At 39.4% G+C, this 16,972-nt stretch overlaps 1 protein-coding gene across 1 annotated transcript; it reads left to right on the top strand.

Annotated features, from left to right (window-relative positions):
- Positions 1-14,437: 14,437 nt before the first annotated feature.
- On the top strand, positions 14,438-14,739 carry LOC130874836 (40S ribosomal protein S27-like). The gene has a single exon (XM_057770359.1). It carries the CDS (start codon positions 14,438-14,440, stop codon positions 14,690-14,692), a length of 255 nt encoding a protein of 84 aa, XP_057626342.1. The 3' UTR covers positions 14,693-14,739.
- Positions 14,740-16,972: the final 2,233 nt, after the last annotated feature.

Consider the following 16,972-nt stretch of genomic DNA (forward strand, 5'->3'; position numbering starts at 1 on the left):
GCAAGACACTCCTGTGGACAGAACAGCAGCTGCAAGTCCTGAAGAGGAAAGGGTGCATCATGTGGAAGACAAAGCAAGAAGGTTTAAGAGCCTTCAGCCTAATTCATCAGTGGAACTCTTACAAAAGTCTCAAAAAATGCAATTTCCAGGCTCCTTTATGTCCTACTTTCAAATCTCCTTTGAAACAGAAAAATCATTCTGAGAGAAAAAAATGCAAGTGCAGCACAGTAACTGTCTTCCTCTTCGGTAACCAAGGTAGATTTTTCCGTAAATAAAGATAAACTCCAAGGACAACATATTGAAAAAAAAAAAACTCTATAGTATTTTTCAAGAGTTTTTCATTTCATGCACACACACACACACACACACACACAATGCTTATATAAATGAAAGCTAACCATGTCTATTGTGATTATGATAAACAGTGTCAATGCCTATTGTATTAGTTAGGAGTTTCTAGAGTAACAGAATTTGGAGGATAAATCTCTATCTATCTATCTATCTATCTATCTATCTATCATCTATCTATCATCTATCTATCTATCTATCTATCTATCTATCTATCATCTATCTAGAAAGAGAATTTATTAGAATGACTTAAGGGCTGCAATCTAGTTAATCCAACAATGCTGACTGTGTTCAATAATCCAGTAGTTGCTCAGCCTACGAGACTGAATGTCTCAACTGGTCTACAGTATACACCAGAATCTCAAAAGAGGAGGCTCTAAGACAATCATCAATCTAATAAAAGAATGGACTTCCTGCCAAGGCAAGGGCAAACAGACAAACAGCAAAGTCTTCCTTTTTCCAAGTCCTTCTATAGGGGTCCAGCAGAAGGTATAGCCCAGATTAAAGGCTTGTGTCTTCTTGCCTCAAAGATCTGGATTCGAAGTGAGTCTTTCTATTTCAAATTAAGCTAAAATCCTTGCAGGTGGGCCCTCTGCTATTGTATTTTAGTTAATTCCACTTGTAGTCAAGTTGGCAACCAAGAATAGTCATCATATTTATTCTAACTACATAGAAATTTATGCAGTTGAATAGACTTTGGGTCTGGTTAATTTTGCAATGTGATGTTTTTATTTATTTGCAAGATTTTTTAAATAATAAAGTTTATAAAGTTTCAAAAAACAATATACTAATACCGGTTAAAAGTTTGTATAATAACAGATGATATGGTGTTTTGTAAATAATAAATGTTTATTGAGTGAACAGATGATTGTATGAAGGAAATACATTTGTATTCTCCAGAATATTTTACACCATCACACATTTAATTCAAGTAATTTCTGATATATGTATGCTGTTTTATTTGTAACGTCATATAACTCAGCATTGTTAAGACTTAAAAATTATTTTATAAACAGATATATGATAGTGCATTATTTTTTGATTGTTTTTATAATTTTATTAGTCTATATGTTATAACTAATAATAATGCTAAACATCATAATAATGCTAAAGCACTATCTTTGGTGAAGCTTTAAGGCTACAAATGTTAAAAAAGCCTTAAATGTAATCTTTGTTAGTAATTCATATGCTAATGTTGTAGGTATTTGAAGAGGAGGTTAAATATTTTACACTTCTCCAACCGAAGCATCCGAATATTGCTTCTAGATGACTCATTATGTGCTTATATTTTTGGTGCTCATTTGCATGCTTTATTCAGTTTTTAATTTTGGATTTTTTTACCTTTTCTAAAACTAAATCAGTCCTAATGAAATTAAAGTTGTAATGTGAAAAATAGTACTTAGGCTATACATACAAACACACACACACACACACACACATCACTCATGTGAACTACTAAGTATGCGAAAGACGAAAAACGTACATTCATGTGATTATCTCATTGACTGTAATACTAAATCTGTATGTAATAGGACTGACAGTTCTTTTCATTTATTACTTGATTGCTAACATAAACATTTGCTACTTGTTATTTGTCACTAAGTATAATCAGTGAAAATTATAGTGACAGCTGTGACCTTTTCTGTTGCTGAAATAGTTGAAAATTATTTATTTAATAATAATCACTTTTGTGGCTTTCTTAAGCGCAAAGCATTAGTTTTCACGTCACCTATCTCCTAGAACTGGCTACTTGAAATCTCCATATTGTTGGCGGATTCTGCTAAGTGAATAATAGTATACAGTGGGATTCATCAATCTAGCCCATGGCTGCCTCATGCAACACTGTCTTATAGACTGCCCTTCGTTATCACATACATTGCTGCAATGGGGAGAAAGAAGGGAAAAGGAAAAAATAGGAAATAACTCAATTTAGAGTAAAGACAAGAAGGCTGGTGGTTCTCAACCCTTTGGGGGTTTAACAGCCCTTTCACAGGAGTCACATATCCTGCATAGCAGATATTTACATTACAGTTCATAACAGCAGCAAAATTGCCGTTATGAAGTAGCAATGAAATAATTTATGATTGGGAGGCACCACATCATGAGGAACTGTATTAAAGGGTTGCAGTAAGGCTGAAAACCACTGAAGAAAAGATTTAGTGGTAGAGCCCCACTCTGTCGTTTACTGATTATGGCACCTTATAGTGTCTGAGAGATTTTCATACTGGCCACGGATATAGGCCTCATTTCTAAGAGATGAACGGCTTTGAAGAGCAATGCTATCTTCACAACACCTCTGGCACTTTTGCTGCAACCTTGGTTCAGTGGTGTCTAATTGCAATGTATCTTGGTGTTTCACATCTTCCCACTTGCTTGACACTATCTTTTCCCTTGGGAAACGCATTCTTAGTGGCCTCTTAAAAACAACCAAAGGAAACCCATAATTGCAGTATTTACTGCCACTTCTAGGAATTTGATTTGTCCACTCTAATGTATGAATTTTCTAGATGGTTTTTGGTGGCTTCCTATGTTGGGGTCATAGGATACTTTTTTACGCGACAGTACAGGTACTACTCTCAGCTGGAACGTCAACCTGTGTTGATTTACGGCCTTACCAGCTCCTGCACATTATTGTGGATTAGCAAGATTTCCTTATTTGTGACCTTCCACTTCACGCTTCCGTAAGTTTAAATGATTCATATATAAAAAGGACTTTCAGCAGTTCCTGACACATAATAAGTACTAATGAAATACAAAATAGCAAGGGCTAAATATCATTATATAATCTACACTAAATATTTGTGTTGAATTCCCTGATACCAAGCAAAATACTTCCCACCTGTGTGCTTTGAGTAGGGATTGTGGCTAAAAGAAGTCTATCCTGTGTTTTCCACTTGTTTGTAACTTCTGTTTCATTTGGATAGGGTGCTCTAAACAGTATTTGGAGGTAGTCACACTCAGCATCCCCAGAAAACAATTCACAAGTCAGTTCACAGGCCTGTCTCTCTCCTAAATATAGGGTAACTCTTACACAGCAGGGTCTTGTGGGATAATCTTTTTGTACACTGTGAAGATGTGTCTTTGCCAAGGCACCTTCTGATTGGCTTAATAAAGAGTTGAATGACCTGTTAAGCAGGAGAGGATAGGAGGAACTTCTGGAAAAAGAGAGAGAGAGAGAGAGAGAGAGAGAGAGAGAGAGAGAGAGAGAGAGAGAGAAAGAGAGAAAGAGAGAAAGAGAAAGAGAGAGAGAGAGATTCTAGGAAAAATCTGAGGCACAAAGTCAGATGTACAATATGGATGAAAGTTAATGAGCCATGTGTCAGAATGTAGATTAATATAAATGGGTTAATTTAAATTATAAGAACTAGTTGGGGAAAAGCCTAAGCTGGGGTAACATTTTCATAATTAATAAGAAGTCTCCGTGTCATTATTTGGGAACTGGGAGTCCCAAAGAAAGTCCAACTACAGACGGAAAAGCCCAAGATAAATGCAAGTGCTTTTATAATCCAGTTTGTTGGCATTACAAGTAAAGAGAATTTTAGAAGGTATGCTGAACAGGTCACTGAAGAGTGAGTGTGTGCAGAGATGGGGCTGAGAAGAAAATTTGGGGAAGAATAGAGTGGTACTAGAGGGCCTGACAAGGTACCCATCAGCTAGCGAGCTTCACACAAGCATCTCTCCTCCCACCTCACAAACTGTATTTGACTGCTCTGGCCTGATTCTCCAGGTAGGCATAGCAGAGGTCAGCCTGACAGAAAATCAGAAACAGGATGCTTCTGAAAGTGTTTACTGAAGACTGAGGATTTTGCTCTTTTTGTCCTCTTTCCCCAAATTCCCTCTGGAACACCTTATGGAGTCTTAGATATGTCCCAGAAACTATTAAAGTAGGCTTAATATGATGAAATCAAATCTCAGTTTAGGCTCTAGCAAGGTAATACTATCTAGCAATTGGAATATGCATCAGAGATTACACAATTCTACAACTCGAGCTACTTCTGTGTGTATTGAACGCTTGTAACTTATACCTTTTTCCCATCATTCCATGCCGCTAACCAAATGGTAGACCCTCTTCCCCTGGCAAAATGTAGCTAGGGTAAAATTGTGTAGTGAACTTGAATGGTGCATTGCTCTAATTTATAAAAGTCATAGATATTCATTAAATGCTGTGTGTGAGTGTGTGTGTCTGTTTGTAAACACAAATATTTAGTGGTGAGTCTGTCCTTAAGTGTCTTCCTGTGTGGGAAGGGAGCCTAAGTGTTCTACTGAAAACTCAAACTAAGGTCTTAATGCTACACATTGTAGCTGTCCATGAAAATGAATAGCGGGGGAGAGTGAGGGTATTTTAGGTGGAGGAAACTCCAAAGGCCTTCCCACAGAGGCAATAAAGCTCATCTATTTATGTGCAACAGTTCATTCATTTCATAAATATGTACAAAACACCTGGCATTTGACAAACACTGCTCTAGACCCTGGAGCCCCGTACTATAAAAAGAAAAAAATGTTTGCTCTTGTGGGAAATACACTTTGAGAAGCAAAGGATAAATGGTGAACAGATCAATTGCATAACTTCAGAGAGGTATAGGTACAGTGAAGCACACACACCAAGTTGTCTCAAGACTTTTGCTACTGCAGTAAAATATCTTAAGCAAAAGTAACTTAGGGAAGGACAATTTCATGATCACAAGCCCTCACTGAGGGAAGCCAAGGCAGGAACTCAAATTCTCAGTCTTTTCCTGGACTGTAGAGGGTTACATCTTGAGTCATGTTTTCTTTTCTTGCACTATGCATGTGTGCATGTATACATGTGTGTGTGTGTGTGTGTGTGTGTGTGTGTGTGTATGTGTGAGTGTTAATTTGGTATATCTCTCTGGTATCCCTTGTAATAATACTAACTAAGCCTACTGGATCAGTATCCATCACATCTGTGCCATCTCACTAATTTCATCCTTAGACTATGATATCGTCAAATAGAACCACATTGGGAATTAAGGTCTTAAAGTATAAATGCTGTGAGGAAATGAAATGTATCTCATAAAAGACAGAAAGGGTGAAAGGGTTTCTCTTTGAAGCAAAAAGTAGAAAAGTCTTACTACAATTGAACATCACACTAACCCTGACCTAAGAGAAGTACATTGGGCAGTGTGGGTTCCTGTGGGTGAGTAGCCTCTTCAGCATTACCTGATTGTTCTCCAGAGTCTCCTGTTGGGTAAGCAATTTGACACTGATTGGACATTGACACACATCTTATGTGCTGGCATGGGGAGGGTGGATTCTGTGACTACAATGTCTATTACACTCTACTGAGTTTGGTTCCACATCGAATGCTGATGTCAAACACTGACTCCATCTAAGAGGATTGGGTGGCAGATGTCAGATAATATCAAGTCAAAGCCAGGTTTTATGTCGTCAGAAAGACTGAGTGGGTTCTTTGAAGCAAGAAGAGAAATAATAGTGATAACTCTTAAACTCTTTTCATAGTGACAATTCTCAAACTCTCTCTTCAGTTTCTTTCATAACTAAGCATGCAAAATCCATGGCTGATTAAAGTTAACAACTATTTTACAAAATAAATTTGTTAATTCTTCCATATTTAAGTGAGCTAAAATTATTTTACTCTCAAAATCACCAGTCTGTGAGACAACTGGAGGCAGATTTATTGGTTATAAGCTAAGGCTGAATTTTTATTTTGGATGCTATGGGTTATTCAGTAAGTGTGTGGAGTGCAGAGGGTTATACAAGTTGAAAGGATGACTTCCAGGGTCAATGAATACTAAGCTCTAAATGACTTGCATCATTCTTTAATTCTGCATAGTTTGTCTAAAGCTTTCATTGAATTCAACTTGGTTTTGAAATCTATTTGCTGTCCAAAAATTATAGAAAGGGAAAAATGATTATGAGTCATTGGCATCCTTTCATTTGATCAAATTTTGAATATCTCTACTGAGAGGGTATTTTTAAGCCCCAGAAAAGGGAACTGGGGAGACAACCCTATTGATAAAGTGATTGCCTATATCAGCATGAGGACTTGAGTTCAATCCTTACAATGCACATATAAGCCAAGGCACGGTAGTGTGTGTTATTCCAGGACTGTGGGCAACACAGATGGATCTCTGGGACTTCCTGGCCAATAAGCCTAGCCTAAATGGGTAAGCTTCAGGGCAGTGAGAGACCCTTTTAAAAGAATATACAAATTGCTGGCTTGGAAGAATACATCTTTGATCCCAGTACTTGGGAAGTAGAGGCAATGGATCTCTGAGTTTGAGGCCATCTAGGTCTAAATAGCAATTTTCAGGTCAGCCAAAGCTACATACCCTGTCTCAAATCAATCAGTCAACCAAACAAACAAAACTCAAAGGTGAATCATGTTTGAAAGACTTATTGATTACACATACATATGAGAGAGAGAGAGAGAGAGAGAGAGAGAGAGAGAGAGAGAGAGAGAGAGAGAGAATAACTCCAGATAAAATAGCTATGATGATGAATCTCAATTGATAACTTGATATCATGTTGAATTGTCTGGCCTTTAGGCATGTCTGTGGTTTATTATCTTAATAAGGTTAACTGAAGTGAGAGAATCTGCCCACTGTGGATGGCACCATTCTCTGGGTTAGGATCTTGGATGATATAGAAAGGAGGAAGAAAACTGTGAAGATGCAGTCATCACTTTCTTGTGTCTGATTGCAGATGCAATGTACCAAACATTGTAACCTCCTGCTTCCTTGACTGCCCTGCCTGTGGGATACACCTCAAGCTTGGAGCCAAACCAAAGCCTTCCTCCCTTATTTTACTTTTTTCAGAATAGAAAAATTAGTTAAGAAAGTTGTCTTTTGGAGCATTTATGATAGCAGAAAGTACAGGTTGATATGTGATGACTACTAGCTGTGTTACCAGAATACTTACAAAGGTCACCTTCTCTAGATGTGGCCAGATAGATTTGTTTCTGGAGAAAATGACCCAGGAGCTGAAGGTGAATAAGTTCAAACCATGGAAAGGATGGCTATCTCAGGGATAGTTAGAAACTATTGCAGCAACCTGGGCAGGCAGCAATGAGGTCCTGGACTGATCTGTTAACTGTTTCCCAAAGACATAAAAGCAAATTTCTCACAGAATCCTGAGTGAGATGTTCTATGTGTTATTTACAAGAGAGCAGATAATATCTGAAGGAAAGCAGAGCTATTTGGTTTCTTTTTATAAAAACAAAGCACAAACAAACCTGTCAATGCTGTCTCAAAGCTATGTGATATTTCAGATCATTTTTATCAAGAAAGCAACAGTTGGGCAGGCATTCAGTGCTCCGTGCTTAGAGTAAGTCTTTTCCCTTTTTCAGGAAACTTAGGTAGATTAATCAGAACTGAATACATAAATTTCATCACGGCATATGTTCTGCCATCTGCCAGTGTGTTTTCAAGTCTGTGCAGGTATGACCTTATGCCACGATGAACGAATGAACTGGAAAGATCAAAGTTATTTCATCTGGTCCTGTGATTTATAATTTTCAAATCAATGTGAAGAGAAAATAGCAGGCATCAAACATCCATCTATGCTTGTACCAGGTCATACGCTGTAATTCTATCCAAGCACAAGTTTCCATGGTAAACAGGGCAAGACTGGCCAATATTTCACAGGTTTCCAAAAGGCAGCAACGTCCCTCTTGGGAGAACTCTGTAACTGGAAAAGAAAATCTTTACGGATGAAATCTCTAGCAAATAAAGTCGCAGGCTGCATTTCTGCAAACAGGCTTCTTGTCAAATATCTCATCAACAAGTATGGCTGGTAGTGACCCCTTCTACTGCAGAGGTGGTAAAACGTCCCCACCAATACTTGTTTTCATTTGCTCTCAACTTCCTAGAAAAAAAGAAACTTACTTTGAGTTGAAATTTTCCATGTTTCATCCCAGTCCAAAGGTGACTTAAAAAGATTTTTTTTGAAAGTTGAATTAAGTTCAAGTGACATTTGTAAAGTTTAGTTACTTGGGAAGTTACGTGTACACAAAGATCTCACTGGGAAACACCAAAAATTACATTTTCCCTTTTTTCTCCTTTTCTTCTGGAAAACTAATGAATTTTGGCTGTTTCTCTTGTATGGGTTTAGCCCTGTTAGGATCATCCATCTTATTAAAAATCCTTTGATCCAAATAAAATTTCCCTATAAATAACATAAAATAATTTATGAATTCACTAAGTCTTTTTTAAAAAAGTGGAATGTATGACATATGTTTAATAGGAAAAAAAGTTTTTACAAATGAGAGTTTAAGTTGGGCATGGTAGTGCACTTCTGTAATCCTAGAAGTTGGGAAGCTGAAGCAGGAGGATGGAGAGTTTGAAGCAAGTCTGTGTCTCGATGGAACAGCAAGAATAATTAAGCTAAATTTGCAAATTTATAAAATACAAAGCATTAAAAGAGAGGTGCATGTTGGGTATCATCTTAGGATTTTTATTGCTGTGAAGAGACACCATGACCACAACAGCTCTTAAAAAGGAACACAAACGTTTCCTTGGGGCTGGCTTACAGCTCAGAGGTTTCGTCCATTATTATCGTGGTAGATCATGGTGGGAATCATGGTAGCACCAGGCAGACATGGTACTGGAAAAGGAGCTGAGAGTTCTACATCTGGATCTCCAGGCAGCAGGAAGGCAGTGAGACACTGGGCCTGGCTTGAGCTTCTGAAACTGCGAAGTCCACCCCCAGTGAGTGACACACTTCCTCCTCCTAACGCCACTCCCTTAGTCTTCAAATATATGAATCTATGGGGCCATTCTTATTCAAACCACAACAGATATGTAAAGCTACTCTTAAGTAATGGGTATTTTTTATAGTGAAGAATAATAGGATAATAGAATAATAATAGGATAATGCAATAAGTATTAGATTTGAAGACTAAACAAAGTGACTTGAGAACGCAGAATTGGGAGAAATTAATAGCGGCATGAGGACAGATGTTGTTTATTCTCTGTTTTGAGAGATTGAGAACAGAAAAGATTGGTGACTGGGAATGTCATTTCAGCTCAGAGTTTAGGGTAAACACAGACACGGGGTTAGAAGTGAGACTGGCCAGAGGAGCTGGTGTGTTGCTTGCGAGAGGAAGGAACACAAACTGCAGTAGAAAATGCCAGCTGTTTCCCAATGGGTAGGCTACTGATATTTTGGGTGGCTGGATTTTTGTCATTTTAGAGTATATTTCCGATTTCAGCCTTTTAAAAGCCTGTTCTTTGTCATGGGGATCACTGAAAATTGTTCCTCAACATTTTCTAACACTGTCTGGGAGGAGGTATCATCTGCAAAATCGATTAAGTGTCAGGTACCCAGGTGACGAGGGGACTAGAGCATGGTTTTGATCAGGGAAAAGGCATGATCATAATTACGAGCATCAGCACTTGTTCTGGAGATTGGCTCAGAGGAGGGAAACACCGGGAAGCTGGAGAATCAATTCAGTCCATTGCAATTGTCTAGGCATGAGTTAATGTGCACTGGAGCTAAACAATTTCATCACTCTCATGCTTGGAAACATTCGCAGACATTTTTGAAAGCTATTCTTCTTGCTTCTAAAGCCGCACCACACCGCACTGCAGTGCTCCGTGTGATGTAGCTGCTTTCCTGTTTTCCACTTTCCCCAAATTAATATCATATGTTATATTCAGAATTACAAAAACAAGATTCTTAGAGGGTGATTGTAACACCCTCTCTACAACACACCTTCTAATTATAGCATCAACACACAGGGCATGGAAAACTCTGTTAGGAAAACAAGTCCGGTTCTCTGTTTCCTCTTAGATAGGATTTGGTTTCTTTCACTTTTCAATTCTTTCCCCTCTAAAGTAAGACTCTGTTGACAGTACACTGAATGGTTTGGAGTCCCAGATGTCAGAGCAGTGGGGAGTCATACGGAGCCTGTCAGGAGCACCCGGAATGGCCCAAACAGGAGACAGTGCCCAAGGCAAGGGAGACAGTGAGACATTTCCTCTGTGCAGCTGTGAGCAGGAAATCCAGGAGACTGGTGGTGACGGGCCAGAGGGGGCACGGCTGCCTGGCAAGCTTCAATCTGTAGCAAAAGGGTGTCCCAGCTCAACACAGCTATGATTTCATTTTGGGATGTATCCTATCCCTGTTGCTGAAATCCTGCTGCCTTCTGCTTTTCTGGGAGAACTCGAGAAGGGACTAAGACAATGGGATATAAGCATAGGCATTTTATGCTTAGATTTTCTTCTGAAAATTCATTTCAGGTGTTTTTCTTGCTTGTTTGAGATGAAATTGGATTTCAGCATTTTCCCCTGGTGAAGCGTTCACATTTATGTAAATGCCCTAGGATTTATCATCTCAAGTTTAAATCTTATTCTATGCATTAACCAAGCTTTTATTCTCCATATCTCTTCCTTTGCTCTGGGTTCCTTTTAAATATTTCCCAAACTGACTTGTGTTCACATCCAGATTTTCTGGGGCTATGTTCCCATTAGCTTTCCTTGTGAAAATTTATGAATTGTTCTATTTATTAAGGGATAGCCTGGAAATATGATGACATCATTTTTAATTTCTCTGTTGTTTTATATGGTATAAAATTTTCATATATATTAATTCATTAAATCATCCAAACTCCCAAAGAATTGGAAGGATCAATCCAAAGTCATAGATAGCATTAAAAGCCATAATTAAAGTCTAAATCCTCTATTAAAAACTCATGTTGTTCTGTTCTTGACAGTATCATTCGGTGACTGGTGTCTTGACGCCCTGAATTAATGATAAAGAAGGATATACTTTTGAGTAATAGTCTATCCAATTAGGGCATGGGATTTTCAGCCTTGAATAGTAAACCAATAGCAGTTCCATAGGAAGGTCTGAGCACCGCCTTTCTAGAAGTTCTGTCCCCAGGACTTGGGATATAATTCAGTGGTAGATTGATTACAGGTGGGGGTGGGGGCGAAGAAGGAGGAAGAAGAAGGGGGGGGTGAGCAACAAAAAACAACACAACAACAACTTGTTTTGGTGTCAGCTTCTGTGGGCCATAGACCTCAGCAATGAGGGACACTAGTACCCCCAGCTTGTGGTAAGCATTTTGTCTGTTGTTTTGTGTATGACGACTCACTGAAGTATTTTCCAGTGGCTATAGTAACTCCCTATTGTTCCTGTCAACAGTTCTTTGAAGGCCTTCTGGGTCATTCTAGTCTTTTGCTTCCTAGAATAGTTATTTGGCAGGCATGCAGCTCAGCATCACCTCAGTGATAGATCACATTCTTTGAGAGCTTACCAAAGTTTCTTTAGATTGACTCCCAAAGTGAATTCAGGAAATCAAGACTGAAGGGCCTGAGACTTTCCAGTACTTCTTGGGAATTCCTGGAATCTTGAGGTAGCTTTGATTCCTTCCTTAGAAGTTCTGTGAAAAGTTCATGACATTTCACTCTACAAGTTCATACTTTCGCTTGCTGTACATTTATGTGAAACAATCTCAGAATCTGTTCTAAGCATCTCTGAGTTCTCAAAACTTCATGGTTTTTTAGCAGTGGTCCTATGTTGCACTGGACTCAAATCAGTCCCCGTGACCACTTAGCAAAAACAATAAGATAAAGTCTGTTAGATTCTGTATTTGCCTAAATGGAGTTTTTAATGCTTTGGCTGCAAAAATCCTCACAATGATCATGATTGAAACATATTTATGCATGTATGAAACACTTAAAGGATAAAGAAATATATTTTTAAATCCCCATAAAATACTCACAAGAAAGTCTAGTTTTTAAAAACTTGGCATTTAATATTTTTTTCTTTTTGAGGTTATAAAAACACCATTCCTCCTTCCCTTTCTTCCATCCAAATCTTCCCATACTCCTATTTGCTCTCTTTGAAATGTATGGCCTTTTTAAAATTAATTGTTGTTACATATTTTTAAGTCCAGGTATGTATATATATGTTCCTAAATACAACCTGCTCAGTCTGCATAATGTTACTTGTATGTGTTTTTAGGGCTGACCAACTAACTGGTGATGGGCAGTTGACTGGTGTGCTCTGTGAAGAGCATATTTTAAAGAAGATTTATAAAATTAAAAAATGCCAAGGAGTAGTGGATGGATCATTTGACTTTTGTTGGCATCTTGATTCAAACAATTTTCTAGTGGATAAGCAATATATATCTCATTAAAATTTTGGGGTATTCTTTATTGTCATGGAAGAATGTCACATTCTTTCTGAGCACAAACTTCTTAAGCCTCTTGTCATCTGGTCAGAAAGTGTTTGTAGTAAACACTTGGCTTACTCAATAGCCAGCACTCACTCTCCACAGATAGCCCTTGCTTTTCTAGGTAGCAATGCTCTTGGCCTCATTAATGCAGCTACAGCAATCCTGTCTTGCTCTGTGTGTTTGGTGCAGGGACCAGCATGTGGTCTGGCTAGAAGGGAATTTGGAGGTCTCTGACAAGGCTCAAAGCAATGCAGCCCTCACTGGATGCAGACAGGAGCATGAGAGAAGAAAGCCTCCTCCTCCTGTCTTGGATAATGCTGAGTAAAGAAGTGGTTTCTGGGGTAGGGACATCTGGCTAGCAGATTTGCAAGTTAGGACTAGAAACAGATTATCTTGGGAATGGTACAGTGGAGAAAAAAAGTGTCTTGGTCTTTGTTAACCAATTGGCTCTCCATATTAATCTTATGGCTGTGTCTGGGCTTCTGTGAAGTAAATTGAGTTGCCTGAATTTATATTAGTCTTGTTAAAATAAGCAAACAAAAGTAAACAAACAAGACCTCAAGGTGGTATGTGCAGCTGTCCACAATGTTTTGAAGCAATAAGAAAAGGGATTCAGAATAAGAGACATTGTCATAACAACTTACATGGTAAAGCCCAAGCAAAGCCAGTGTATCAATGAATAAGGAATTCATCTTTACAGAATGAATAACAATGCCAACAATAACAACAACTGGACCATTATTATAGATGAGTTGAATGTTTTCTTATGACCAGCTAGGGACGGACCTTCCTTTCTCTCTTCCTTCCTTCCTTCCTTCCTTCCTTCCTTCCTTCCTTCCTTCCTTCTTTCCTTCCTTCCTTCTTTCTTTCCTACTTTCCTTTTTTCTTTTCTTTGTTTGTTTGTTGAAACAGAGTATTTCTATGTAATCCTGGCTATCTTGGATCTTGTTACGTACCACAGGCTGGTCTTGAACTCACAGAGATCTGCAGGGTCCTAGCAGTCCTGGGCCTGGCAAATATGGCACTGGCAGATCTTGCTCTCCCCAATTCCCTCTCCCTTGTGAACCATGGATTCCATCTCTAAAGCTAGCCACCAAGGTCTCGTCCTTTATTTGGACACTTTTCTTGTGCCAGACTCATTCCTGAGGCTCACTACCAAAGCACAGCAATCAAAAGCTCCCTTTGGTTTACCTAATTAGCATCAAAATACACCACTGCATCCTAGCCCGTCCTAACACAGACCTCACCCTTTTCTTAAAAATTAGACTTGTGAGGTCCTTTGCTGCTGTTTTTCTGCTGGAGTCAGAAGGCAGTCACTTTAACTTTTCTTCCCCCAATAAAGAATCTGGGGTCTGGCAGGGAGCCTCCACTGTGTGATCCACCTGCCTCTGCCTCCCAAGTGCTGCCATTAAGGGCATGAGCCACCATGCCCCTCAGGAAAATCATGTCCATACGATTGTTATGCTCTCAAACAGCTTTATTATGCCTAGTGGTAGAGATAAAGGTATAACAGGCCTCATTCTTAAGCTGCCTTAATAAAGGTCCTAAAGTACGGCTTTCCATTTATTTGATCCTTCTCTATGTGTTACACTTTAGGGTAGAGCCAAGCCACTTAAGGTAAAGAGGCTGTATTAGAGAGTTCTCTTGGTAAATACTGTGGACACGTGAAACTGCAACATTCAGCCTGGTACTGTCTTCTCTTCAAAAGCCCTTCCCAGCCAGCAAGCCTTCTTTGCTCCCTCCCATCCCTGCTTCTTGCTTTTGATCTCAGTCTGACATCATATACTCTTTAATTGATTTCAGCAGACATAAAGCTTAAAGCCTTTGGGCTGCTGGAGAATCACTGACCTCCAGGAATCTCTGTTTCTCACGTGTAAAAAGTCAACAATGTGCCCTTTCCGGCGGTGACGACCTCCCTACGAGAACATGACTCTTGCAAAGGATCTCCTTCATCCCTCTCCAGAGGAGGAAACGAGGAAACACAAGAAAAAGCACCTGGTGCAGAGCCCCAATTCCTACTTTATGGATGTGAAGTGCCCAGGATGCTATAAAATCACCACGGTCTTTAGCCATGCACAGACGGTAGTCCTGTGTGTCGGCTGCTCCACTGTCCTCTGTCAGCCTACAGGCGGGAAAGCAAGACTGACAGAAGGATGCTCCTTCAGGAGGAAGCAGCACTGAAAAGCACCAGATTCGAGATGAGTGGGAACCATCCCAATAAACACATTTTGGATTTAAAAAAAAAAAAAAAAAGTCAACAATGCGATGTCCATTATATAACTGTGACTCCTAGTGGTTACTGTCAGCCTTCTCTGCGCTGAGTACAGTTTTAAGCCCTTTATCACTATAATAACATTTAAGTTTAATTCTCTTAGCCTTTTGGATGCATAATGATACAATTTTATCTAGATTATGTAAATGAGGACTGCGTCTCATGGTTATACAGCTAGTAAACAAAACCTGATTTGAACTTTTGGGGTTTTTTTGGGTTTTGTTTTTCAAGACCTGGGGTTTCTCTGTTTCTTTGGAGCCTGTCCAGGAACTCTTTTTGTAGATCATGCTGGCCTCGAACTCACTGAGATTGACCTACCTCTCTGCCTCCGAGTGTTGGGGATTAAAGGCATGCTCCACCACTGCCCAACCTTGAACCTGTAATACCACCATTGAGCCTACCTAGTTCATCAGCCACTATATTACAATTCCTTACTATCAGTATAAGAAAATATTAGTATTTATACCGTGGAAAATGTTGTATCAACATTGTTCATAGACTAAGTACAGTGGTGCATTCTTTTAATCCAGCACTTAGGCAAAACCATGAGGATCTCTGTGAGTTTAAGGTCTGCTTGGTCTACATAGCAAGTTCCAGGCAAGCCAGAGTTACATGATGAGTCCCTGATACTCCCCATAACTCCTCCCACCCAAAAAACTCATCTAAGTGATTTGTCTGTGTGAACCACCATTCATATCACTTTGTATTAATATTATCTGTGTAGTTGGTATGGTTTGAGTATTTATGTCTCCAGGAATTCATGTGGTGGAGCATTATTTTCCACTGCAACACCATCTAGAGGCAGTGGGAATTGTAAGAGCTGGTTAGGGCTTTTAGAAGGATTCATCTTGTTCTTTTCTTTTTTTTTTTTTTTAAAGATTTGTTTATTATGTATTTATTATGTATCTGGCATGCATCAGCCTGCATGCCAGAAGTGGACATCAGATTTCATTGCAGATGGTTGTAAGCCACCATATGGTTGCTGGGAATTGAACTCAAGACCTCTGGAAGAGGAGCCAATGCTCTTAACCATTGAGCCATCTCTCTAGCCCCCTCATTTTGTTCTTAAGGAGCCAAATTGGTTACTATGGAACAGGCTGTTTCAGTGCAAGGACAAGACCCAGTGTTTTACCTCTTTTGCCTGAGTCCATGTGCCCTTACCCCTTTCTGACATGTTCTGATTTGCCAGCCAAGTGGTCACTTGAACTTTGACTTCCAGCCTCTGGTTCCACCTCTAACCAAAGTAAATGTCTTTCCTTTTGTATTTTCTAATCTCTGATATCCCTTTGTAGCTGCAGAAAATGGAGGTGTAATGAGCTATTTTAGGGGTCCAGGAGGAGAGGAAGAGGGAGAGGGAGATAGACAGTGAGAGAGAAAGGGGGAGGGGGAGGAAGGAGAGAGAGAGAATTTTGGTGACTGATTTCTTGTTCAGGAATTTCCTAAAAAATCAATGCAATTATTGTGTTACTATTAGATTTGAATACGTGGTTACATGGTTAGCTGGGAAGACATTGCCACTTGGATTAACTCTTTCCACAGTGATCATCACACAGCCAGAGACTGTGGGAAGATACACTTCTCTGCTTTGTTTCTTGGTAATTAGACTCTTTAATGGGAGGAGAACCAAGTCTGGGCAATCAATCAATGAAGCTGGTGTTTAGGGATGGCTCTTTCACACCCTCATTAGCTGACCCCGAGCAAGCCATGTAACCTTCCAAGTGTCAGCTTTCTGTGTTCCGAGGCTCAGAAATAACAGAGGTGTAAATTGTTTGTAGACCCTAAAGCTTGTGGACATATAGTTGCTACTTTATATTTTCATTTCTATGACTGTTGAACCCCTGACACTGACCCTGTAGCCTATTTGGGAAGTCTAGTCTGCTTTCACAAACCTTTCTTCTTTCAGACCTGAACCCATCTCTTCGGTCTTCAGCCTGCTGTAGCGATGCTTTCCTACCTGAAAACTGATAGGTATGTGGAGAGAGGGTTTCTAAATGATGCTTTGGACCCTGCATTGTTTGATACTTAGGAATGCTGTGATACTTGATTATTCATTTCCAAATAGGTGTGGTTGTTGTCATTCCTACAGGGTTTTTCCTACACCAAGAGCAGGCTGCGCTGCCACAGTTCAACAGGGTCACAACCTGGGCCCTATCCAGATGTCTGTTGCCTATGCATATAAAGAGAATCGC

Source organism: Chionomys nivalis, chromosome 5 (assembly GCF_950005125.1).
Source record: "Chionomys nivalis chromosome 5, mChiNiv1.1, whole genome shotgun sequence".
NCBI lineage: Eukaryota > Metazoa > Chordata > Mammalia > Rodentia > Cricetidae > Chionomys > Chionomys nivalis.

Bases quoted from the DNA above. Each gene is read 5' to 3' on its own strand.
- LOC130874836 (XM_057770359.1), top strand. From the start codon at position 14,438: ATGACTCTTGCAAAGGATCTCCTTCATCCCTCTCCAGAGGAGGAAACG.